The following is a 26,290-nucleotide window of genomic DNA, read 5'->3' as shown; positions in this document are numbered from 1 at the left end:
TATGTGCCGCCACCACGATCATTGGTCAGTTTGCATCATGTGATATTTGTTTACACTGCGACGGTTCATGGGAGCTGCCATTTTGTGGCTTATGTTTTCAGTTGGCCAACTGTGTTACTGTGGTAGCCCTAGTGCTGCGACACTGCGAGTGCTGTCAGCGGCTGACGCATTGACCAGAGTTCCTGCGCTTCGCAGAATTTCAGCTGCACAAGAGCATACGGGGATGCTGTTTTGCTGCGTTGTTGGCTGTTTCAACTCGCAAAATGATGGAAAACGCTTTATGCGCTTTCCGTTAGGGAAAAATAATGGTGCTCGACTACGCGCATGGCTGCAACTCGTGAGCTGCGATGACTTCGAGCCCACTCCGTACTCCAGGATTTGTGAGGTGAAGCTGTTTGTGGTGCATTTGTGATTTAAATAATTGCTTTGTTTAAAATTTAGTTACCGCACGCTGTTTAAGTTTGTCTCCGCGTTTGCATGCCGTTGTGCGGACGTCTAAACTCGCAAGGAACTCTGATTAAAGCTGGTGCATTCAGTGTGGACCTTTGCCCCCTTATTTATGGGGATTTGAAATTGCTTGACGGATTTCATGACGGGAATTTGGCGTTCGCCGATGTGCCAAAGAATTGATGTCACTTCTTAGGTTTTTTTTTAATATTTTCGGCGTGCACCTCGTTGTTCAAGTGCGTGCTTTTCATTGTTTTCACTGCGATGGCCGGTCACAAACACCTTTCTCTTATTCTTTTGGTGCCTGTTCGGTTACAGTGATTGGCCTGTTCACGTTATGTAAATTTCCGTGTTCCATCTGGCGAATCCATGTTGCTACAAGGTTTTGCATCCTTGAATATGACATGAAACTTGACACCAATAGCAAGTAAACTGAATACATTCTATGCACACTGAGTAACGAGTCCACTAAAAGAGTTCCAAAGCATTTTCACAGCCTGTACGGTGTAACTGAGCGTTTAGGCGCTAGCGTGTTTTAAAATGCATTACCGAATATAGTTCAAAAACAGCGAACTGCGATAGTTCTTGTACCTTAATTGTAACTAACTTAGGTTGTCCCATTTGCGATTTCCTTCCATGTGGGATAAACTCAGAAGCTCTAATGTGATGTTGGTAAATAGCTGTACCTCTGCACTAATTTCAATAATCTTGTAGCAAACTTGAGAGGGAGGCATTGAAGCAAATTTAAAGCATTCAAACAATGTTTTGCATTCACTAAAGTTTACCTCGTTTGCTGATTGTTTTCTATTGTTTGTTAGGCCCACTTTGAAGAGAGCCAGTTTGAAACAGGCAGGTCTGACGGCCAAAAGCTCCTCAAGTGGAATGCTGTTCCAACAATCCCAGCATGTGACAACCGGCAAAAACAGGCTAAGCGAAAGGTTTCCAGGAGGCCAGACAGTGACCAAGTGCATGGTATGGCATTTAGCTGATACACTGCTATATATCTTATCATGCATGACTTCGATGATGTGTAAGGTTTCTGATTTTCTTGGCACTTCAGACACATTGGCTACCACCGAGATGCTTGCTGCCTCTACCACATTTCCTGGCAATGTGCATGGCTGTGAAGTGCAGCTTCCTACACCAGAGATCGAAGCTCGGCCTAATGAGACAGGTAAGCACATCTGTGTTTGAAAGTGGATATAGTTCAATGAGGCATAGGTGTGTGTGGGTGAGTTGGTAATCTATAATTCATGCGCATGGCACGAAAGAAAAAGACAAGGAGTAACAGAATAGGGTACGTGATGCATTGTGTCGTGCGCTTTACTCTGTTCATCTTTTTTGTGCAGCGAACGTGAAGTATATAGTTGTCGACAGACTTTGGCCGGGAGTTGTGTTAGAGATATTTAATGTCAAAAATTTGAAAGCATTTCAACTTTCCAAAAGCCTGCATAACAAAATAATTACGTTGTATTTGTCTTCGAACCTGTCATTCTATTAGCGTGACTTCTTTATTGTATGGGAAGCATTTCCTTATTCGACCACGTGATGTTTACATTTCAGGTGTGTGTGAGCAGGCTGGCAGTCAGTGAAGAACAGCGTTTATTGCCAATAGGAAACGGGTTTATGAAGAGACAGGAGAGTGACGTAATAGGTCACGAAGCTAAGGTGCTGTCAGCGTGACGTCAGAGTGACTCAGCTTTGCTGCAGTGTGTTTAAGTGCAGCTGTCAAATAATGTTAATCGAATCAATCAGACCAAAGCTGCTTTCCTGAGTGATACTAATGTAAACAGTTGCGGTAAAGATGTATTTCTGCTTTTTAGCACTGCCATGCACCATTGAAGTGGTTTGTTACCTGAGGGTGTCATCTACACTGGGAATGGAAATAGAGGTCGAAACAAGTAAGTATTAAGCTATAGAGTTTACTGATTTTCTACATCTTAGAAATACGAACTCTGACAGCACTCTTTTGGCAGGTGCGCTTGTCCCAGAAAAACAGTACATACACGAATGCTTGGACCATGCCTGATGAGCAAGGTGAGGTACCTGCCATAGTATGAAAGACCAGTGGACGTAATACCGAAATGGTTGTGTGTGAAAAATGTGGCCATAAATGTTTCATCATCAGCCTGACTACACCCATTGCACGGCAAAGACCTCTCTCATGTCTCTCCAATTAACCATGTCCTTTGTCAGCTGCGGCAACCCTATGCCTGCAAACTTCCTAATCTCATCCGCCCACCTAACCTTCTGCCACCCCCTGGGATGCTTGCCTTCTCTTGGAATCCACTCGGTTACCCCTAAGGACCAGCGGTTATCTTGCCTTCGCAGTACATGCCCTGCCCAAGCCCATTTCTTCCTCTTGATTTCGACTAGGATTTCATTAACACGCGTTTGTTCCCTCACCCACTTGGCCCGCTTCCAGTCTCTTAATGTTACGCTTATCATTTTCCTTTCCATGGCTCGCTGTGCTGTCCTTAACTTAAGCTGAACCCTTTTCATTAGCCTCCACGTTCCTGCCCCGTAGGTGAGTACCGGCAAGATAGAGCTGTTGTACACTTTTCTCTTGCGGGGTGTTGGTAATCTGCTATTCATAATCTGAGAGAACCTGCCATATGCACTCCACTCCATTCTTATCCTTCTAGTTATTTCCCTCATGATTTGGATCAGCTGTTACTACCTGCCCTAAATAGACGTATTCCTTTACCACTTCCAGCACCTCGTTGCCAATTGTGAACTGCTGTTCCCTTGCTAGACTGTACTGTTGAACATTACTTTGGTTTTCTGCGTGTTAACTTTGAGACCCACTGTACTGCTCTTGCCTGTCTAACTCATTGGTCATGATTTGCAGTTCATCTCCTGAGTGACTCAGCAAGGCAATGTCATCAGCGAATCGCAGATTGCTTAGGTATTTTTCATTAACTCTTATCCCAAACTGTTCCCAATTCAGGCCTCAGAATACCTCCTCTAAGCATGCAGTGGATAGCATTGGCGAGATCGTGTCTCCTTGCCTGACGCCCTTATTGGAATTTTATTGCTGACTTTATGGAGGACTATGGTAGCTATGGAGGCTATGGTAGCCGTACAGTTCCTATATATATATATCTAGCAGTATTTTGACTTTAAGGCTCATCTACACCCTGGTTCCGCAATGCCTGTATGACTGCTGAGGTTTCCAGTGAGTCGAATGCTTTCTCGTAATCAATGATGGTTATATATAGGGGTTGGTTATATTCTGCGTATTTCTCTATCACCTGATTGATAGTGTGAATATGATCTATTGTGGAATATCCTTTATGAAAGCCTGCCTGATCATTTGGTTGATAAAAGTCAAAACTTGCCCTGACTATTAGCGATTACCTTAGTATATACATTGTAGGCAACGGATAGTAAGCTGATCGGCCTGTAATTTTTCAAGTCCGTGGCGTCTACTTTCTTATGAATTAAGATAATGTTTGCATTCTTCCAAGCTTCTGGTACAGTCGAGGTCATAAGGCGTTGCGTATACAGGGTGGCTAGTTTTTCTAGCACGATGTCCCCTCCATCCTTCAACAGATCTGCTGTTACCTGATCCTCCCCAGCTGGTTTTCCCCTTTGCATTGCTCCTAAGGCTTTTTCTATTTCCTCTTTCGTTACTGGCGGGATGACGCCTTGCTGTGCGCTACTGTCTCTATCATTAACATTCTGATTACATTGGCTACTGTACAGGTCTGTGTAGAACTCTTCGGCTATTTTAACTATCTTATCCATATTGCTAATAACATTGCCCTCCTTGTCTCTTAACTCATACATCTGGTTTTTACCTATGTATAGTCTCCTCTTCGCCGCTTTTAGGCTACCTCCGTTCTTTAGAGCATGCTCGATTCTCTCCATATTAAATTTTCTTATGTCGGCCACCTTGCGCTTATTTATTAGCTTCGGTAGCAGAGTTCTATTCTGTCTATAGGGTTAGACGCCCTCATGCTTTGACGTTTCTTAATGAGATCTTTTGTCTCCTGAGATAGCTTGCGGGTATCCTGCTGAACCATCCTACCGCCTATTTCTGTTGTGCACTCCGTAATGATAGATGTCAGATTATTGTTCTTTTTATCAACATGAAGATCATCTTCCTCAGTTAAAGCTGAATATCTGTTCTGCAGCAATATCCTGAATTCCTCTAAATATTTAAGGCCTGAAATTTGGTGCCATTGCCTCTGTATTGCATAGACAAATCCCTGCCTGGAGCTATTGTACATACACTGTATAATTTCAGCGAGCGGAGGGCAGTGCAGCTGTGCCACAACTCAGAAGCAGCAGGCAGTCTTGAAGGTGCACCAAGGCACACAAACGGTGATAAAAACAAGCCTGTTTGCAGACATAAGGTTCATAACCAAATAATGTGATTGTTCTTTTGTTTCCCTGGCAACTGTGAATTTCCTATTAATGCGAAAGCATTACGAGCCCCATTAAGCAAAATAATGTCTGAATGTGTGTCTGTGTGTGTGTCTGTCCGTGTGCGTGTGTATACTCAGAAATGGTACAAAAATAGTTGCGAACAACCTGGGCTCCAATAGTCCCTTGGAAAAAGCCGCCTTCCAGGGCAGTAGTGGATTACTTAACCAGTGCGCTAGCAATTTGGTTGCGGCACTCTGTAGCCGGTGTCTGTATATACGCCACAGTGTCACGACTGTATTTTAATGCTTTCGCATTCATACACGTAAGTAGCATTAAGTGTATTTGCTGATTTTTTGGTTCCTCATCTCTGCTGCTGTTGAGTGAGCCTCTTCATGATGCACACAGTTAGTTCTTGCGCGCCAGTGCCGCAGAGTTAACTTTTTCAGCTAAGAAATAGTGCTGCCAGTAATAATAATCAAAAAGGGAGGACAAAAGCATGGAGAACATGTCAGCGGCTGACCTATGATTTGCAGTTCCTGAAAGCAGCAGACTTCATAAGGCAGTTGCAGAGCATGTGCTGTCAATAACTAGAAAATGTGTATTGTGGAGTGCATCCTGCAGTCACTAAGAAAAGCGTTAAATTCATTGTAACTGGTGGTTCGTGAGTTGCAGCATGTTGCTTGGCCTTTGGCATTGTGCCATAAATCCAGTGGATGCACAGTGCCACTCCCTTGTGATGATGCATTCTAAACGTTCTGTATTGTGACTAGGATTTGTAATCGACTGGTTAAAACTGGGCTGTAAAATATATACGTTTATGCTTGCTGACTCATTTCAAGCCATGTACATAGTTATTGACATCCTAGATATTTAAAAAAGCTATGCAGTATTTGACATCTACGTCCATTCAAGTGCCTTGATACCCTGCTCAAATTCCAGGAAGCGGCGTGCAGTCTTCATCAGTGCATCCATGAAGACACCGTTGAACACTTCAAGCGCAAAGTGGATTTGCTACAGAAGCATATCAGGAAGCTGAAAACACAGCTGGAAGGTGTTGTCAGTGAGCATCTGATTTTAAACTCGATTTGGATCTTGGTCCGCGTGAGGCACTGACTGTATTAGCGTGCTTGAAGAACAGCTAGGATGGCTGTAAATACAGTGCACAGTGATGCGATTTCCTCGAGTCCTTTTGGAGCAAGAAAATGAGATTTCGTAGCGGCCAGAAAGAATAATATTGAGCAGAAAAACAGGCATTTGCACCATCGGGACACGCACTTTGGAGGGGTAACTGGGCTTCAGTGAAGCAGCATAGCCTCTAGTAGAACTGATACAAACTCAAAACACAATTCCTGAAGCAGAGGAAAATCCATTGACAAAATAGTGCATGTTATGCTTAAATAACAGTTTGTTAGCGCTCCTTATCAGTGTACCATCAGCGTCAAATGAAACGCGAACAAATGAACTCAAGCGCTAGCAGAAAGGAACAAACAATTGTGGCTGGAGAGAAAACAGGCATGTCATATTAACCCTTCCAAAGAGCGGTCTTTCTGTCTGCGATGCGAATAGCAGCCGTTCTTGTGTGCTATTTTGCTGTTGCACCATCTTCTAGTTTTGCAGTTAACGTTGAAATTCTCTTGTTCGCGTTTCATTTGACGCTGATAGCACAAAGTTCGAGCCCAACCGCATCAAAGGAAAACATATAAATGGCGTGCAGGAACAAGCTCTCAGAGCTAGTGCCCCCACTTTAGGAGGACTATCTTCATAACGCTCGATGCTTAGCTGCATTTTTTCGAGACAACGCGAACTGGACAACCGAGTGGGGAGACGGCAGTTGCGCTCGTGTCGTCTGTCCTAGAGTCACTAAAGAAAAATTTATTTTTACTTAGTGACTCTAGTCTGTCCTTTATATTTTAATTTTTCTGCTCTGTTGCTTGCGTAAGCTTTTCAGACATGTTTTCTTTTAATGAATGCATGCATATGATGCAAGGGCTACACCAAAACAATCAGACCTTGGCCGGTTAGCTTTGCGTCTATAAATCGTAAAAAGCGAAGTTACATGCCAGTTAGGCACAGATTATTTAAAATAGCTGGATGTAGTAGGATTTGCCTTTTCGTGCGATTGGCATAGCGATCGCATCACTGAGAGTATGAGCTTGAAGGCATTAAAGCTTATTGTGGTCTAAACAAGAAGAAAAATAATGCATACTAGTAGTAAAATGCCACTTCTTTGCTTACATTTTCAGCTGCACAAACATTTGATGGCATGAAGCCAAAATATCAATGTTTATGTTCAGGTTTTATGTGTGTATTTTTCTCATTGAGTTTTCATTTCTTGTACTAATTCTTCGTCAATTTAGTTAGAAATGACTTAATGACTTGCAGTTTACAATGTTTAGTAATGATTACTAGGGAGAATTAAAAATAATGCTGTACTAACATTTTTGAGTACTTCATTAAATGTCTTGTTGCTCCTTGGGTTAAGATGGTCTTGCATCACTAACGCACATATGCAGTTCACCAGTTTATTCTCAGTGATAAGAATAAAGCTAAGTGCGTGGCGTGATTTTTTCACTTATTTTTGTTTTTCAGGCAACAAGCTTGCGCACCTTGCCCACGACCAAGTCCAGAATGTTGCTAACTGTTCTAATTTGCATTGTGTTCTTGTTTTGCCTTCAGTTTGATTCCAAGGCATAATTGTCGCAGTAAGAGATATGACTGCAAAGAAGAATATCTCAACAGCTGAACTCGTAACTTGCGCTACAAAAAGTGTAATTGCAAACCAGTTTTTTAATATTCCTGTATGTGCACAGTGGAAGCCAAAAGTAATCCAGTGTGATGTTGGCATTTGTGCCTGTTATGATGCCATTGGGCTTTTTTGAACTAAGAGGTTTACTGAAAGGGATACCCTGAAACTGCCTGAGAAGTACACAATTTTTTTAAAAGTTTGGTTGGTTTATTGGGTTTAATGTCCCAAATCTACTCAGGCTGTGAGGGATGCTTTTTCGAAAAGTAAAGGAATTTTCACAGTCCTTATCTTGCATGAAAAAATTTCTCTTATCATTGAACTAGGACTTGTGTCTCATAGTAGCTGCCGAAGCATTCTAAGACTTTCAGGACGCAATAAAGATTGCTGTACTTTCAGTATGCTCAGGGGAAACATCATGTGAGGGCCCGTGGTGGCTGAATGTTGTTTTTCCTGTGAATTCCTTTCTTCCGTGGAGAACTGTGCCATGCCAGATATTTTTAGTGCAGCTGTTCTTAATGCTGCTGTTCTTTTTTAACACTTTTTGTATTGCCTCTCAGTCATCAGTTTCTCTGCCCACTGCTCTTTCCATTACCAACTGAAAATGACTGCAGCCTTGTGTACAATCTAAACCAGCATAAACCTCATCTTAGTACATTTTTTATTTAGTAAATTAACATCAACCCATTTGACAATTTTTTGTTTTTATTCTGTTGCAGGGGACTCCATCGATGGCACTTTTTTGAAAGATTTCCTGTTTTCTGTGATTGAAAAGTGTAAAGCAGCTGGGTGTCACGTGGATGCTGTGATTTCTTACATGGGGCCCAGCAACAAGGCATTGTGGCAGAGATGTGGGATCTCTGCAACTCGCTCAGTCAAGCCCGTGGTGTCGTGCAGGCATCTGTGTGTGGCCAACAGTGGTCGACAGCTGTACTTTTTGGCTGATGCTCCACATGTTCTAAAAAATATAAGAGGTCACCTAGTGAGGGGCCAGTCATTCTTTCTGCCCGCTGCCATCGTGACCAAGTACAAGCTTCCAACTGACGAGGTGGGTGCAAGTACAGATTTTATACATTGCCCATACAGTCAGGGTAATCAGGCTGGCACTCTGTATTGAGGAACCTAATTCTGTAATGATGAACTTAGGGGGAATGATTGAATGCAACATTAAATTGCAATTTACTTCAAACTTCAGTTTTGTTGAAAATCACATTAACTATGCAATGTAACAGGGATACTGTGACATTGCTTGAGCTGAGGTCTTTTAAAATACGGCAAGGTTTAAACCATTTTCAAATCTGTTTTGTGCTTCTCGCAGGTGTCTGTAAAGCACATCAGGAAACTTTCTGTAATCGACGCAGAACGGGACCTTAAGTTGGCCCCTCACCTGAAGCCTGCACACCTGGACCCTGACCATTTTGCAAAAATCAATGTGGCATCTGCAGTTGCAGTTCTGAACCAGAGTGTTGATGCTGCTATGCGTACCCTAGTGAGTCTTTTTCTCCTGCAATCTGAGGCTCTAACCACAGCTTGGTTTGTAGAACGTGTGTTCAAGTGGTTTACACTGATGACATCACGGTATATCGGCACTGCAATGACCCTTTTCAAGGAGGATGCCCATGATGAGGCAGTGGCTTTTCTCAAGGAATTCATGGAGATTTTCGCACACGTTTCCATAAAATCTGCCAACGCAAAGGAAATGTTCAAGCCTGTCCAAGCTAGTGTGCTCATCAGAACATCTAGTGCACTCCACATTCAACACCAGCTTCTAAGTGTGCACAAGTTCAAATTCGTGTTGTGCAGGCTGACACAGGATGCCCTGGAGAACCTCTTCTCCTGCATTCACTCGATACACCCAGTGCCGAGGCCACTAGAGTTTAAACTGATGCTGAGGCTTGTAATGTTGAGCCAGTTCTTTAAACCAAGCACCACGGGCAACTATGACATCGATGCCTCAGTAGACCTTATTGAGTTTGTTGAAATAAAAAAAGCAGCTTTGAAGAATGGTGTGAAGGCAGCAGGAGATGAGCTCTTGGACGACAGCCTTCTTGACGATGATGCTCCTCCCCTTGATGATGTGCAAATGGAGTCACTTGTGTATGTGCCCGGGTACATCACCCATAGCATGACCAAGAAGTACAAGCTATGCAACACATGCAAGGAGAGTCTTGAAGCAGAGCCTGTAGAGCAAAACAGCCAGTTTTTAAAGCTGAAGTTGTATCGGTCGCAGTCACAATCGAGCCCCCTCACTCGTCCTTCACGTCACATTGTGAACCTGATGCAGCATGCCGATAAGGTCTTCCGTGACCACGAGCATGAGGCCTTAACTGTTTCCCTCTCCTCGCTTACGAATGCTACCATGGACCCGTGCAAACTCGCATACAGCTTTCCACATTGCCATGATCTGCAAAGGCACCTAACCCAAGCTTTCCTCATGCTGAGGATACGAATTGCACTACGGAAGCTCAGCAGCAAGGCAAAGACCGCAAAGGTGAAATGTGGATTCAAATGTGTCGGGATGAGAGCGGCTTTGTCTCAGATTCGTTAAAATGTTGACTGCAGTGCACAGAAGTGAGAGCAAATAAAAGGCATTCCACAATGAATGGCCTGGGATTAATTTAGGTCACCTTGAGATGTTTAACATATGCCGAAAATTTGTCCACGTAGGTGTTTATGTTTCTTGCCTCCATCAGAATGTGAGCCTAAGCTGGTGCCCTGGAGCAGCGCACATGCAGAAGAGAGCGATGAAGAAGTACACGTAGCACTGGCAGATAAAGAATGTTCTAGGCTTCATTTTGTCGGCCTCACATCTTTAAACATGGCACAGCCATCTAGGGACGGTGAACGAAGCCCCGTTGATGACCTCCGGAACAAAATAAAGGACATCAGGGTGCAGCTGCATACGTTACTGCAGGCATTGAACGTGAGCAACGATCACGGATGAGATCAACAAGCCGATGGAGCACTACATGTCCCACGACTACTGCTTGAAGAGTCCGGCAAGACATAAGTGGCGACTATGGCCCTAGCTGTACACATAAGCCACGACTCCACCCATGTAGAGACGAAAACAGCGGGACACGTCCCTATTATTCAACTGGCATCCTCGATGTGATTGCAGAAATGCAATGCCAACTCGCCCAAACTCCGCTACGGAACACACATCCACTTCAAATGCATTCATCGAGAGACACGGCAACAGCAATTCGCACCTTTGAAGGTACCATGCAAGAGAGCCTGACGGGGTGGCTTGAAGAGGCCGAATGCGTCACCTCCCTCGCGAACTGGATGGAACGTCTCACGATGCTGAACGCCATCACATGACTTCGCGGAACAGCACTTGACTGGCACAAGTCCTACAGAACTCACATGTTTGGAGCACCTGGATACAAGCAATTGCTAAGCGATTCAAGAACAAGATGACCTACTGACGCAAGGTGACATAGTGGATGTTATTGAAAAGGCCGTATTTGTGAGGCTGTTTGCCGACGATTGTATTTTCAAAGAGGAAGTAAGCAACCATGACCTTCTGTGACTACAAAAATCCGTGGCAGCAATTTCAGACTCGTGTGAGTGCTGGAGTATGGACATTAGGCAAGAGAAAACTGTATTGTTACAAATCACAAAGAGCCCAGGCTTCATAGTTATACACTTAGCAACTGTCCTATTTTCTAGGTAGAGAGTTATAAATACCTCGGATTAATTCTCACGAAGAAAGTTACTTGGTCCTTTCATATCAATGAGTTCAGCTCATCAGCATGAAGAAAATTATGGTTTATTAAAAGCTTTGAAACTCTCCCATCAGCATCATAATCACGGCATACCTGACTTGTGTGAGGTCTCGACGAAAAATTACAGAAGACACTTTGTCGAGACTAACGTGTGAAACGGACGAAGCCTGACACCATTGCCAATGGCAATTTGTTGCATTGGAAACACCACGGAGGCACACAACTCAGACGTGCCTCGCCGCCCTGATGCATGCGACCGTATACGCTCAGCCTCTCTTGAGCGCTGCTTGCGTTCAGTGGCTGCCGCATGTCACGTGTTGGGAGACACTGGTTTGGCGAGACGAGGCATCCTTCCCGCATGATACCGCAAAATAAACTGCCGCCACACCACACCCAAGCAGACGGTCGCCACGCGTGCCTCGTGACAGTGACGTCAGGCCACACCACAGTGCCCAATCGGGAGGCCACCTCAACCAGTGACATCATGATACAGAGGAGACCAATCAGGAGGCTGAAAAGCTGTGACAGTTACTGCTAACAGCAGATGACCTTGACAATGAGCCATTAGAGGCTTCCGCCTTAATATGCGACAGCAGTGTGGGATGCGCATAATAAACAGGACATCGCACAGGTGGAGTGCACACAGCAAAAAATATTGGACAGATTCTCCAAGTGCATCAATTGAAAAGAGTAATTTACAGCCTCTAGCAATAAGAAGAAAAATTAGCTGTCTCGTACTGCTTCACAGTTACACCTCTAGCAATTTGAAAGCGGATATTCCTAATTGTATCGAATTGGCCTGTATTAGAAGAACACATGTACGCGAGCACTTATTAGCCCCAATTTTTCCTTGAGCCAATGGGTTTAAGTGCAGTTCTTTTCTGGAACTGGCACGTAGTGGAATAGTCTTCGTGTTTATGCTGGTTTGAATACCTTGTGAAGAAATTGGAGGATTTATTATGCACCACCTAGAATTGTTCTGATGACTGTTGACCTGGTCTATATTATGACTTGCGGCTGTTGTGGCTGATTGTTTTTATGGATTTTACATTTTAGTTGAATGACCCTTTTTTTCGTTGCAGTCATATTCTTGAAAGGCCTGTTTTCCTAGATCAGCAGCATGATATGACTTCAGCCATGTGTTTACATATTTTCAAATGTAACATGGCCTTTTTTATGTGTTGTTAAGCGTGGGGCTTCTCTCCCGTAGCAGGCCACCGGTGTTGGGGGATTGCGCTTTGATCCCACCACTGCCACCAGTTGTTAGGTGCGGGCCCCTGGTTCGCCTGTGCCGTCTCTCGCCAAGGTCGGTGTCCCCGGGTTCCGGATCGGGAGACTGCTGTTGTGGGGGTGACGAAGAGATGAGAGGGTCTTCGAGATGAAGAAGAGACAAAGGGTTTATTTACATTTTTACATAGTTCGAAAGAGTGAATCGGGAGCTGGCTGATCACACGCCAGATCGCTGCTTAAATAGGGTCCGCTGTCCCCAGGTCCCTAGTTGGGGAATTTAGTTCATTAAAAATGCGTCGAATCACTGTGATGTAGATCACGTGTCCAGTCTTTAGGGTCCGCCTTCCAGGACGCCCCCAACAACACACTCTTGCCACTTCTGGCAGATTATGGTCCGCGCTGTCCAGGCAACAGTGATGAATAGCCCGAAGGGGCTATTCATCACTGGGGCATCGAAGGGGCATGGCAGCGTCGAAGGTCAGTCACCTGCACTCCACAGCGGTAGCGTGGGAACTAAAGGTTGCCACTGCAGTTTGGAGAACGTTCCACGCGTAGCGTGGGAACTAAAGGTTGCCACTGCAGTTTGCAGAAGGTTCCACGTATAAGGAAAAGCACTTAGTCCAAGACGAGGTTGTTTTCGAAGCACGAGGATTCCGGCGACGTTGGCTTAGTCAAACATGGCCCCATTTGCCACGGCTCATTTGCAACCCCGTCGCTCGCCGGCTCCCCCGCCGTCCCTTCCGGGAGAAAGATGTCCCGGGTGGGTCCGGCGTTTAGAACAAACGACAGGTTCACCAAAGCCGTTCTCAGGCAGCGGACGGCTGTTTCAGCACGTAGACAGCAGGGGGGGGGGGGGGGGGGGAAGGTCCCTTGTAGACACCACCACCTGCACTCGTGGCGCTGCAACCACGTCGACGACCCTTTGAAGCCTCTGTCGATTGATGCTTCACAGTGGCTTGAATATTCTTGGCATGTTGGCGTCTCCAAACGTAACAGCTCCTCCGCGGCCAGGACAATCTCGATCGGCCAGTGGTCACAATCACTGGTCGAGGAGAGATGACTTGAGTTGTAGCGTGGGAGGCCCTTCTTCATCTTCTCTGCAAGCACAGAGCAGAGTCCAAAACCTCGGACAACGGAGGCATTAGTCGAAACCAACCACTCAACATTGCGCCACTCCCCAGGCAGTGCCCAAAATTCACCCGAGAGCCGCCAGGCTGTTATGCAAAACGACTGCATTGTCGACATTAACGTAAGTACAAAATTTTGTAGCTTACAGCAATAGTCTCGGCTGCTAAGATCAGGTTCCATGTCTGCCAAATTCGCTGCCAAGGCCCGATTCGCCGTACACGACTTGAAGAGGGGTGGAAAATTTGGAAGCAAAACTAGAATAAACAAACAAACGAGCACCTCAATTTTGCTCGAATTTAGGGTCAAGGGAGCGTCCGCGTCTCATCTGATGTCGCCAAAAACAGACTGCCAAGTTGTACAATACGCGGTGGCATGTCAAAGCCTACAAATTTTTGATTAGAAACTATTCCTTATCAATCAAAGCTTTGATCCCCTTATACAACCAGAATACCGATAGATTGCTTAAAATTTTGCCATTGCTCAAATTAATCCACTGGCTTTTTTCAAAGAAGCTTGACGCTCGAGTGTAATAATCAACTGTTCGAGTTGAACTCAGAAAGACGCGACTGCGCATCGCAATCCTTACTCCTTCCCGTACTGGCGAGAGACTTCTCCTAAACTCAATGAGTCAGTCATGCGCCTCGTCACAATCACTTGTACAGAAAGCTGCTACAGCTGTTCTCCAAAGAATTCTGCAGCCTCACTTCATTCGCGTAATCTTTGAATACCAAAATCGGCTAGCTAACCAAGCGCCGCTAAACACAGATACTCAAATGGGCACAAATACCCGTACTTTCATTGCCTCTGCAATGCGTTAGCTACACTGTCGCGAATGAGATAAACGTTTGGTATCTAACTATGGCCCCCCAACAAAACTTGTCTTCCGGTATCTGCTAAATATACAAAGCGAAATTTGTGCTCAAAATTCAAACACAAAGAAATTTGTTTGCTCGGAACGGTTCTACATAAGCAAACAGCTCATCATCAACTCGGGAAATGTCTTCGTTGAACTCCTGTGAGTGCCTTTGTCACTTGGTAACATCTCAAAAAATTGACACACGTCCTTTCTAACTCAATGGCACAATCACCTTTATTTCAGTTTTACGAAAACAGTAACACTTGATCAAATCCAAATTTTTAACCTAAAACAAAGTAGCATTTTCTTCCCCGATTTTACACGCACGCACAAAAAAGAGGAATAAAAAAACAGCTACTTCGAATTGCTACGCGGGGTGAAACATGGCTCACCACCCCCGCGTCGAAAGGATTAGTCCTTCAGCCGTGCCCGCCGGGGTCGCGCTCTGACTGATTGTACTGCTGTCAACTCGTGGCAAAGGGCAACTGAAAAAAGGCATTCCTGATCGCTACTGTCATCTACATGGCCCCTCGACGCGCTCAGAAGGCCCTGGTAGCCCTTGCAGTGCCGATAACCTATCCCGGGCGACGGACAGCGACCGGAGCGAGAAGCTGCTCTCTCTTCTCGCCACAAGCAAGCCCGCCTACCCTTTCGCCCTGCGCGCTTCCTCGAATACAGAGCGGAAAGTGCAGGAGCCATCCTTCTCAATTGTGGGCGCCGAACACATCTGCATGCGTGGTCCCTGTTGCTTGACCCCTGAGCTCGCATGCACCGGGCGTCCCGCAAACTAGCACCTTCTGGTCTTTCGGGCAGATTTCCTTTCTTCCTGACCGCCTTTCTGTCAGGTCGCTGTGGTCTGCGTCGTCCCGTAAGCCAATGCCCTCTGCAAAAACTCGCTCCTGTCCTGCTTGCAAGATGCGCCTTTCTCTTTCTGTTACTGCGGTCACCTTTAGAAGCACCTGCGCGTGCCGCCTGACCAGTAACTTTAGCTGCAAGTTTACAAGGCCCAATGCGGGAAGGCTTTTCTTTCCCTTCTGCCGCACTTTTATCTGTGCTAACATTAGCACCTGTCTGCGCCCCTGAATTTAGGGCTTGACACTTCAACCGTTTTTCTTGGTCCGTGCCCTCATCCAGTTTTTACGCCTAGAACTTCCGTTTTTTATCCTGATCACAACTAGCTTGATCTAGTTTTACAGAGGCAGCTCGGAGACATTCATCCAATTGCAAACTGGCCGCTTTGACTTCCCAGGTCAGTGTCAGCTCCACACTGCTGACACATGGACCTTCCACTGCCCCCGAGTTGGGCAGTTCGCTTTCCTGAAGGCAGTCCTCCACCGCCCGCTTATCGGCCTGAGCGCATACCCCTGAAACGCCCTGCTCGTCTGCAATGGAGCTTTCGTCCTCTGTCACCGCGTGGCTTTCGATACTGCGTTTCAACATTACAGCTCCGCAGTCTTCCTGACGGTTGTGCGCTGTTTCACAGTACTGTTTTACGTCGTCACGTCTGTCCAACTGGAATGATCCGGCCTGACTCTCTCTCTCTCTGGAGTCTTGCCTCTCGAGATCTCATCATCCAGTTTCATTAGCTCATACGTGTGCGTTGTTTCACAATACTGTTTTACGTCGTCACGTCTGTCCGACTGGAACGATCCGGCCTGACTCGCTCTCTCTGGAGTCTTGGCTCTCGAGATCTCATCTTCCAGTTTCTTTATTTTATGCGCAAGCTGCAACCTTCTGAGCTCCCGTTCCTCTTGCTCGGCCGCTAGCCGTTGTTTTCGCTCCGCTTTGAGGAGTTCCCACGTATTGCTAATTATTATTTCCTCGGCGGTTTCCAAGAGCAATTTGCAAATGTCCGTCTTTGATCTTAACCTCTACATCTGCACCCAACTCTTCGCACGACAGCAAATCTGACCTTAGCAACTTCATTAGGTTCATGTTTGCTGCTCTAAGCCTTGACTTTGCTGAACAACTGTTGACGTGAGCTACACGCACTCAGACTCACTGATCAACTTCCCTCGATTCCCAGCAGCTCAATGTATTATCCCAAACAATTGAAGCCTGGCGAATCTCAAGCAAAGTTCAGGCACTCACCCGTAGAAGCTACACCACGCCGCATGGTCTATCCAACCGCTGCCAACCAGTTGTTAAGTGTGGGGCTTCTCTCCCGTAGCAGGCCACCGGTGTTGGGGAATGGACCATTTGCGGAAAAGCGAGCGCCCCCTGTCGTGCAAACGGGGAAGCTCCATCGGCACTTTTGGTTGGAAAGGGGTTCTTTGAGCGAGCATGCGAGAGGCAGCGTTCGGCAGCTGGCGTGCACTTGTTTTGTTGTTTTAGTGCCGTTTATTTGCCGGAAACGTGCGTTTGCCAGCCAAAGACGATGATAGAAGAGGAAAACATCCCATTTCCGTTCCAAGAAACGGGGTGGAGCGAAGATTTTTCGCGTTGTAGCGTGAGAAACGAGCACGTGTGGCAGTACCTGCACTCTGCTACCTCAACTGTTCGCCAGGCTCATCGCGGCTGGTCCTTCAAGGAGGAAGGTTACGTGAAAAACTTGAAGGTGAACCTTGAAACAGCTGACGATGAACTAGGTCTGATGAGAGCGGCGTGCGCACCGTCTATGAAGACCGGTGTTTACGTGACAACGGCATGGTTCGTCGTTGGTACGGGCCACATCGTTGGAGCGCACTGCGATTGTGTTGCTGGGTGAGATATTTTGTTTATAAACGTGTGTCTCTCTAGTGCGGAACGCCGAATGACTTAATGAAAATGTGCATGAATGTGCGCCTATGCGCGAGCGAGTTTAACAGTATAATAGGGTGCAGTTCTAACGCGCACAGATGTTTATGTTTACGCTTTCTTTATAAGGCAGGAGTTTTTGCTAACTTCGTACAGCACCTTTTGCCGCTGGGTGCACTTTACTGATTAGTAAACGACCCGTTGTACTATCTCATATACTGCTCGTGCTGATACTGCCCGTTGCGCGCTAACGGGCCGCTGGAGAGCATGCGCGGATGTATACGCGAGGTTGCGCCGTTGCGCTCTCCCGTGCTCCCGCTGTTCAGATAGCAGAGCTTGACATTGTAGCATCTATGGTCAGTGTTTATACTAGTATATCTCATGCGGTGTTTACCCAATACGCGCGTGCGTTGATGGCAAAACTCTTCTGGAACGACCGCGCTGTGTGCACTTGGCAGCAAGCACGAAATATAGCAGGAGCACCACTTTCGAAACGTCCTGAATGCGCGTATTACTGGCCTCATCAACGGCTTCGTCTTTTGCGCCTTGTATCTTGTCGCGGTGTTTATTACGTGCAAGTCTCGCTGTTGCAAAACGCGTGCTTAGTTTAGATAGAAACGCGTTGCAGTTACATGGCTGGCCTGAGATTTTGTGCGCAACAGTGAATATTGCGTTTCTTTGCTCTTGTAGACTCAGCGAAACCTGCCAACATGTGGCAGGGCTGCTGTTCAGTGCTGCTGCGAGGGCAGAAGATGCACCGTCTTGCACGGATGTACTTTGCAAGTGGATAGTCCCTGCTGAAGGTATAGCACCCATTCCACCTACTCACATCTCCAATAATGCTACGTTGCCGTTCTTGCTGTACACTAAGAGCCTTGTGTTTCAACTAGGTTCGTAGCTATAAAATTCTTAGTGCATGCATATTATGATCACGATAAATATCAATGGCACAAGGGCAGCTTGGCTAAACTGTGCACATAAACTGGTTAACTCAATGTAGGGTCAAAGACCAGTTTTAGATGCATTTCACCTCGGAGAAACTAAGCACCAGAAAAAGGGGGGGGGGGGGGTAACTTGGTCTCATTCATGCACGAATGGCAACATTGGAGATTGAACCCCAAGATGTTCCGTATATAAGGTGGATGCTGAAACCAATAGACCACAGCTACAAAGCACATTGTTTCATGAGTTCACGTCATTGTTTCCTTCACAAAATGTACAACTGCACAGTTGCATGATTATTTATACACTCATGGCAATTTATTCAACAGTGTTACATTGTTTACTCGATAACAAACATAGCGGACACAATAAACTCAAATTTCTCATGTATTGAACAGCCATGTTTATAATTAATTTGGTTGCACAACTGAAGCAGCCTATTTTTCCTTCATTTGCAGCAAAAAAGGCAGCTCCAAGGAAGCCCTTGGTCGAAATCAAATTCCAAAAGTACTGTGTCAACAAGCCTCCACGTGGGAAGCGGAAGCGCGATTATGACCCCTGCCCCATTACACCACTCCCTACTCCCCACGACATTGAGTCACTCAGAAAAAAACTAGCATCCGCCTGTCCAGACCTGCAAGCGCTCCGGTACTTGTGTCTCACCGACAAAGCCAAGACAAGGCCACCATGCAACAAAAAGGCTATAGAAGACAGCGACGACCTCTGGAGCGAGCCTTCAGCGACTGAGGTGCAGTCATATATGCAGACACTCAAGCCACTAAGCCGAGAAGAGAGGCATGATATATGCGAAGAAACGGTCGGCCAAGCTGCCAACAAGAAGTGGCATGCAGCTCGGGTTGGCCGGCTAACAGCATCACTCTTTAAAAGGATCTGCCGTTGTACCAAGCAGATGGTTTACTAAAGGGACTACTGTACCCTTGTAATAGAGCCACGTCTGAAGCGATTGCATATGGCAGAGAGCACGAGGCAGATGCTGTAGAAGCCTATGTAAAGCTGCAGCACGCTAAAGATTTGAGTGTAGCAGTGCAGGAAACTGGCCTTCATGTCCATAACCAGTACCCCTTCATAGCTGCCTCACCAGACAGGATTGTTGTTTTAGATGGAGAAGAAGGCCTACTTGAGGTTAAATGCCCCTTCTCCAAAAAAGGTATGGCATGCGAAGAAGCCTGCCTTGACAAAAACTTCTGCTGCAGGCTAACTGAAGACGGTGTGGAGCTGAAGCGGGACCATGCCTATTTTTACCAAATTCAAGGCCAGATGGCAGTTACGGGCCATAACTGGTGCGACCTTGTCATCTGGACCGAGGGAGACACGCCAGAAGACCCGCCATACCTCTATGTAGAGAGAATACAGTTCAATGAAGAATTCTGGAATCGGGAGCTACTGCCAGGACTCCTGCACTTCAGCAAGCATGCGCTGATACCAGAGATTCTGACAAGGAGAGTCAAAAGGCTTGGGCGGCTGTACACGTCCGGCATGTATGTGTCGCACAGCAAATTCAGACAGGGGTATTACGTGTGCACACCTCTTGGAGGTCTGCGCATAAAAATAAAGAAATTAAAGTAGCACACCAGACTAGCTATCATCATTCTCATCTAGAGCACAAGAATTTCATCTTGTGTTTTTTTACTTTTCAGTCTCAGGAGTTGCAATATAGAACTGTCAAAATGTCTCCTCACAATCGTGGCACAAGCGTATGTCCAAGCATACTTTTCGAACTCGAGCCTTCACTCCAGCCTTCATTTTCAACTGTTCTGACCTTTTACGTTTTCTGCTAACCTGGAAACTTCTAGCTGTAAAATATTGGGTAGTTCACTTTATTTCAATGTTTGTGACGCATCTAATTATTCTGAACTTCCTACTGTACTGACTCCCCACATGCTTTGGTCTAAGTGGAGACCAGCAGTTTTGTAAATAAATAACAAAACTTAATGTTTTGAGCACTTTATATGCGTGTTTTGATGAAAGAAGCTGGCAGGTTAATGCGGCAGTGTTAAGGAGCTCGTGTCGCAGAACAGCCAGTGTCAGCTTTGCAACACGATAACTTCCAAATAAAAAAGAAATTGTGGAGATACGAGGAATCGAATCCAGGTCTTTCAGTGTGTGAGGCGAGCACGCACAGAACACTACGTAGGCTCATTGGTTCGAACTGAATAAAAGGGGACGTAGTGAATGCGTTGTGGTCTGACTTCGTGAAAAGTCTTTGTGTACTGGTGCATACATAAGTAATTCCCGGGCAGCGCTGCAACATGCTGTCGCATTCCACAATTAAAGGCTAAGCTTAGGCGTCCTACAAGTTTTTTGTTCCCAAATATAGTCAGGAACAGTGTAGCAAAGGTAGACTGCTTGTTACATTACATTTTAAGACTGAAAGTATGGTATGTGTTGTTTGAAGCGGCGTATAGCTGCGAGATGTATTGAAAAGCTTGAGATTAATTTCAACAGCAAAGGGGTTCTCGAACGTAACGTCTTGCAGCACAACGGTGATTACAGTATGCGTATAAATGCAAGGTAGATTGAAAAAAAATTTAACCGTAACGGTATCCCCGGTTATATCAATTTCGGCCAAACTGGCAGAAAGCATGCTGCATTCCAACAGCAGACAAATTTCTATTGTTGCATCACCTGCAGCTACCAATGCATTGTTCCCTAACTTTGTCAGATCAGTGGTAGAGAGAGGGCAGGCAGAAAGCTTCTTGACACTCGCAAAGTCAACAACCGAGGGGAAAACTTCAGGGTGCTTGCCAACGTTTCGACAAGAGGAGGCAAGTCGTCATGTCGAAACTTTGGTAAGCAGCCCGAGGCTTCCACCTCCCTTGTTCCTTTGTCAGCTCTAGCCGATTATATCCCTCATATTTCAAAATGCCCTCCTTCAGCAAACAGACAACTCGTGCCCATATCAATCTGTCTCTCTTATCAATGGTAGCCTGAAATTGCTTAAGAGGCAGCAAACTTCAAAAACCTGCTCAGCGATATCAATCATTGAGATTGGAAAGGGCCTGTCTAATATATGAAATCCTTTGACTCTTGAAATGGCTCTTTCAACGTGCACTCTTGCAGAAGCAATGCGCCTAGTTTCATCTACTGCTTTTGCAGGCATCTGTTTTTGGTGCGACTCGCGAAATGGAGGCCGATAAACTTTTATGCCTGGTGGCAAGTATGGGAACGTAAAGCCTTTGTCCACCATTATAGCGTCACCTGCATCCAGCTTGTCAAGAAGGCCACTGGCTTCCAGAATAGCTTTATCGGAGCTAGAACCCCCCCATAGACGCGACACATGTGAGATGTACCCATCTGGTGTACAGCCAATAAGTACCTTATAGGTGTTGTAGTGTTTGTAGGGAGAGAAAGTTTGGCGTTGTGCATTCATTGCTGAGGGCCGCTGTATTCTCACCTCCGTGGCATCAAGGACAAGACGAGTGTCGGGAAAATCGTGGAAGGAGTTAGGCAGGTGGGGTCCTATATCTTCTCGAGTTGGGAAGGTTGTCAGGTGCCTAAGTTCTCGTTGTAAAAAGTTGATCCACGTGGAGAAAGTGCGGCTAACTTGACTTTCAGATGTCAGGAAATTCCGAGCCAGTTCTTGGCCTTGCATACCTGTCCTGAGCCGTACTAACACCATCAAAAACTCATTGCCCAAATAACTTTGTTTTCGATTGCCCCGGGGGTCATCCTTCTGCTTCTTATCAGAGCCCCAGTACATCATTTCCCTAGCACGCGGTGCAAAGTATTCTAATAAAGTGTGAAAAACTTCGACATTTGGCAGCCCAGTATAATACATGCACTTCTTCGGAGTGTCAAGCATACTCAAGGAGAGAAAACTTGACATGGCTGCATCCAGCCGCATCTCGAGCTTCGCATTTTCATTCTGCAATCGGAGAATCAGCTTCTGTGACTCTCCTATTGTCTGCTCCAAGTCTTTCACCCTGTTAAGTGCGCAGACTTTACAACAGCAATCTGGCCAGGTGTGCTCCTTGATACCTGCAAGCAGCACAGAAAAAAAAAGCGCACGTAAAGCACTTTAGAGCTTCCTCTGCAAGCACACTAGAACACACTCTCTAACAAAAGAGCTCTATAATTAATCTCTAGTTGATGAGTTACTCGCAGCAGAAGCAGGCCATCTGCAACAAGCAGCCGCAGCGTTCGCACCATGGTGTGAGCAAAAGCTCAGAAAAGCATTTCAATCTGCAAAGCGCGTGAAAACTCACCATTTTCAGGCTGCTGCAACTCTGCTGTGTCCTCTTGAGCCGTTGTGACGTCCCGAGAACTTGTGGCCACGTCAGGATTTTCTGCGAGCAAGACAATGGCTAGCACTCAGAACCTGGAAAAACCTGGGTGGCTTTTCGGTCCAGCACAGACACACAAGAACAGCAATGGCTGATCAAACATGTGAAAACTCACGATTTGCAGGCAACTGTAGTGACACTGAGTCCTCATCTACTCTGTTATCCTGTGCCGCATTTGTGTCCATGTCAAGATTCTCTGCAAGCAACAACAGCTGGCACTCAGAAGCTGGAGAAACCCTTCGTGCATAACATTGACTGTGCTATGTGAGTATACTGCAGCAGAAGCAGGCCATCTGCAACAAGCAGCCGCAGCGTTCGCACCATGGTGTGAGCAAAAGCTCAGAAAAGCATTTTAATCTGCAAAGCGCGTGAAAACTCACCATTTTCAGGCTGCTGCAACTCTGCTGTGTCCTCTTGAGCCGTTGTGACGTCCCGAGAACTTGTGGCCACGTCAGGATTTTCTGCGAGCAAGACAATGGCTAGCACTCAGAACCTGGAAAAACCTGGGTGGCTTCTCGGTCCAGCACAGACACACAAGAACAGCAATGGCTGATCAAACATGTGAAAACTCACGATTGGCAGGCAACTGTAGTGACACTGAGTCCTCATCTACTCTGTTATCCTGTGCCGCATTTGTGTCCATGTCAAGATTCCCTGCAAGCAACAACAGCTGGCACTCAGAAGCTGGAGAAACCCTTCGTGCATAACATTGACTGTGCTATGTGAGTATACTGCAGCAGAAGCAAGGCCAGGTGCAACAAGCAGCTACAGTGTTCACAAAACAATATGGGCAAAAGCTTAGAGTATTACAGTCTGCAAAGCAATGCAAGCTCACCATTAGCAGGCTGCTGAAACTCTGCCATATCATCAGGAGCAGCTACACGTCTTTTTGCTGCACGCGCTGGCGTTTCAAGTTCCCCTACAACCATGAAACAGCGGTTATGCAGTAAACATACTGCTCAATACAAGGAATGAGGGTGAGACATTTACAGCAGCCACATATTGTAGGTCAGAGAAATACATTGAAAATATTTTCAATGAAGGCATTGCATTGGCGTTCACAATTTTGAAAATGTCCAACTTCGTAATCTAAAAGCACTTCATAAACGCGGGTATCATTGGCAATATTTATCGACTGGGTAATAAATCTACACGCGGTATTTGCGCGGCTTTCGCCGTGCGGGTTCTCTAAACCACGCAACAGGTGACGGCCGCACTACGCTAGCCACTGCAAATCACAACGACAAGCGTTTACAGACTCATCCCACTGACGATGAAAGCGACCATAAAATAAGAGACGCGAACAATGCATTACACGTGCTCCCCAGTTCTGCGTTGGTATTTCTAGACCCCGCGAGAAATCAACAGAAAAAGTAGCGCTTACCTTTATGTCATTTCAGCCATCGGCTATGACGAAGCACAGCAGCATCACCGGGACTCCTAACGTAGTTGAACACACTTGGAACGAAGTCAGGATGGTTCTCGAATTTTGACGGCCGTCCTGCATTGAACGTTGTTTCTAATCGTACAAACCTATACAAAAGCGTTTAAAAGTGCCGTACCTGTTATAAAATGCGAGCTGCAGATCCGAGAATGTTCGTTCGGCTCCCATGGCGAGCCATCTGCATTCTTTCTTCTCACAGCCGTTATCCACGCCGCTCTCTTTTCGGCGCGTAGCCTCACGCACGGGAACATGTAGAACTTCGGGCTTCCTTTCTCAATGAAGTAATTCGTGCAACCGTAGGCCACGCAGTGGGCTGGCATTTTTATACACGCGGCAAAAGCGAGGCAAGGAGCTCACATCAGTCTCCGCACTACAGCGTAGGACTGCACGGCCGGCTCGTGTTTTCCAACCAAAACCAAATCGTCTATAGAGGGCGCTGGCTGCGCCGTCGCCGCGCATGCGCAGAAACTTTTCCGCAAATGGTCCATTGCGCTTCGATCCCACCGCTGCCACCAGTTGTTAGGTGTGGGACTCCATCCCGTAGCAGGAAACCGGTGTTGGGGGATTGCGCTTCGATCCCACCGCTGCCACCAGTTGTTAGATGCAGGCCCCTGGTTCGCCTGTGCCGTCTCTCGCCAAGGTCGGTGTCCCCGGGTTCCGGATCGGGAGACTGCTGTTGTGGAGGTGACGAAGAGATGAGAGGGTCTTCGAGGTGAAGAAGAAACAAAGGGTTTATTTACATTTTTACATAGTTCGAAAGAGTGAATCGGGAGCTGGCTGATCACACGCCAGATCGCTGCTTAAATAGGGTCCGCTGTCCCCAGGTCCCTAGTTGGGGAATTTAGTTAATTAAATATGCGTCGAATCACTGTGATGTACATCACGTGTACAGTCATTAGGGTCCGCCTTCCAGGACGCCCCCAACAACACACTCTTGCCACTTCTGGCAGATTATGGTCCGCGCTGTCCAGGCAACAGTGATGAATAGCCCGAAGGGGGTCCCATGGCAGCGTCGAAGGTCAGTCACCTGCACACCACAGCGGTAGCGTGGGAACTAAAGGTTGCCACTGCAGTTTGGAGAAGGTTCGACGCGTAGCGTAGGAACTAAAGGTTGCCACTGCAGTTTGCAGAAGGCTCCACGTATAAGGAAAAGCACTTAGTCTAAGACGAGGTTGTTTTCGAAGCACGAGGATTCCGGCGACGTTGGCTTAGTCAAACACGGCCGCATTTGCCACGGCTCATTTGCAACACCGTCGCTCGCCGGCTCCCCCGCCGTCCCCTCCGGGAGAAAGATGTCCCGGGTGGGTCCGGCGTTTAGAACAAACGACAGGTTCACCAAAGCCGTTCTCAGGCAGCGGACGGCTGTTTCACCCCGTAAACAGCAGGGGGGGGGGGGGGGGGGGAAGGTTCCTTGTAGACGCCACCACCTGCACTCGTGGCGCTGCAACCACGTCGACGGCCCTTTGAAGCCTCTGTCGATTGATGCTTCTCAATGGCTTGAATATTGGCATGTTGGCGTCTCCAAACGTAACAGTGTATATGTGCCCGCACAAAATTTTTCCATGTGTGACCTTGGCAGTGTGTGTACTGATATGCTCCCAAATGCCTGGTCACTGTGTGCGTGTCTGTATGCGTGTACATGCACACAAGTCATATCGCAATGATGTCCTTGCTATAGTCTTAAGTTCAGCTGTGGAATAAAAAGGCAGCAGTTGCCTGTTTGTATGGCAATCATTTTTTTTCTTTGTCATGCAAAAGTATAAAACTGCTTTTTTCTTTCCATAGAGAAGTTTGGTTTCATCTGATGTTAGTTCCTGTTGTCTCGAGACACATGAAGCATTTGTGGTGTAGCATCTGCAGTGTTCTTTAAAGGCTTGCACTTCGAGTTCATGCTGTCATTGGTCCATATTGTTTTTAAAAAAACACGGTTTCATCTGCTGTCATTTTAGTTCCTGTTATCTCGAGGCATATGAAGCATTTGTTGTGTAGCAGCTGCAGTGTTCTCAAAAAGCTTGCACTTTGTTCATGCTGTCATTCGTCCACATTGTTTTTAACACTGACTGAATTTGTATTTTACATAAGGTGGTATCTCGTGAATAAAAATATTCTGTTGGGATGTTGACTTGGTAGCACTGCTTTCACGCGTTAATTGCTTTTGGCTCCTGATAGTGATTATTTTTATAGAGTCGAGTCTCAGTAAATGAAAACTGCTTAATGAAATTGCAGAGAGCAGTGCCTTGAGTTTTTGGTCATGTCCACTGCATTACAAACCAGAAAATGTATCCAAGCTAGACTCAAACTAAATAGCACATCATCATTGTTATTATGCAATAGTATACCGCACTTTATTTTCAG

The 26,290-nt window shown here is 46.2% G+C and overlaps 2 protein-coding genes and 1 pseudogene across 3 annotated transcripts; 2 read left to right on the top strand and 1 right to left on the bottom strand.

Moving 5' to 3' along the window:
• The first annotated feature begins 274 nt into the window (after window positions 1–274).
• On the top strand, window positions 275–2,039 carry LOC144120273 (uncharacterized). Its single transcript, XM_077652670.1, has 4 exons — window positions 275–385; window positions 1,266–1,419; window positions 1,508–1,621; window positions 2,011–2,039. The coding sequence occupies exons 1-4, from the start codon at window positions 281–283 to the stop codon at window positions 2,037–2,039; spliced, it is 402 nt and encodes a 133-aa protein (XP_077508796.1). The 5' UTR covers window positions 275–280.
• A 14,741-nt stretch (window positions 2,040–16,780) lies between these two features.
• Window positions 16,781–19,774, top strand: LOC144119338 (uncharacterized; annotated as a pseudogene). The gene is made up of 3 exons (XR_013312338.1): window positions 16,781–17,212; window positions 17,936–18,048; window positions 18,646–19,774. The product of XR_013312338.1 is annotated as an uncharacterized LOC144119338 (transcript).
• Window positions 19,775–20,962: 1,188 nt separating this feature from the next.
• LOC144120272 (uncharacterized) lies at window positions 20,963–24,255 on the bottom strand. Its single transcript, XM_077652669.1, has 6 exons — window positions 24,054–24,255; window positions 23,924–23,992; window positions 22,872–22,952; window positions 22,607–22,687; window positions 22,414–22,494; window positions 20,963–22,186 (listed from the first exon to the last, which is right to left on the bottom strand). The coding sequence occupies exons 1-6, from the start codon at window positions 24,253–24,255 to the stop codon at window positions 21,108–21,110; spliced, it is 1,593 nt and encodes a 530-aa protein (XP_077508795.1). The 3' UTR covers window positions 20,963–21,107.
• Window positions 24,256–26,290: the final 2,035 nt, after the last annotated feature.

This window comes from Amblyomma americanum, chromosome 2, assembly GCF_052857255.1.
Source record: "Amblyomma americanum isolate KBUSLIRL-KWMA chromosome 2, ASM5285725v1, whole genome shotgun sequence".
In the NCBI taxonomy this organism is placed as follows: Eukaryota; Metazoa; Arthropoda; class Arachnida; order Ixodida; family Ixodidae; genus Amblyomma; species Amblyomma americanum.
This window is presented reverse-complemented; position numbering and strand designations above follow the sequence as displayed.

Bases quoted from the DNA above. Each gene is read 5' to 3' on its own strand.
- LOC144120273 (XM_077652670.1), top strand. From the start codon at position 281: ATGCGCTTTCCGTTAGGGAAAAATAATGGTGCTCGACTACGCGCATGG. The intron at 386-1,265 runs GTGAAGCTGTTT...ATTGTTTGTTAG, and splicing joins CGTACTCCAGGATTTGTGAG to GCCCACTTTGAAGAGAGCCA. The intron at 1,420-1,507 runs GTATGGCATTTA...TTGGCACTTCAG, and splicing joins AGACAGTGACCAAGTGCATG to ACACATTGGCTACCACCGAG.
- LOC144120272 (XM_077652669.1), bottom strand. From the start codon at position 24,255: ATGCCAGCCCACTGCGTGGCCTACGGTTGCACGAATTACTTCATTGAG. The intron at 23,993-24,053 runs GTACGGCACTTT...CGTTCAATGCAG, and splicing joins CAGCTCGCATTTTATAACAG to GACGGCCGTCAAAATTCGAG. The intron at 22,688-22,871 runs GTGAGTTTTCAC...TGTTGCTTGCAG, and splicing joins GTTGCAGCAGCCTGAAAATG to AGAATCTTGACATGGACACA.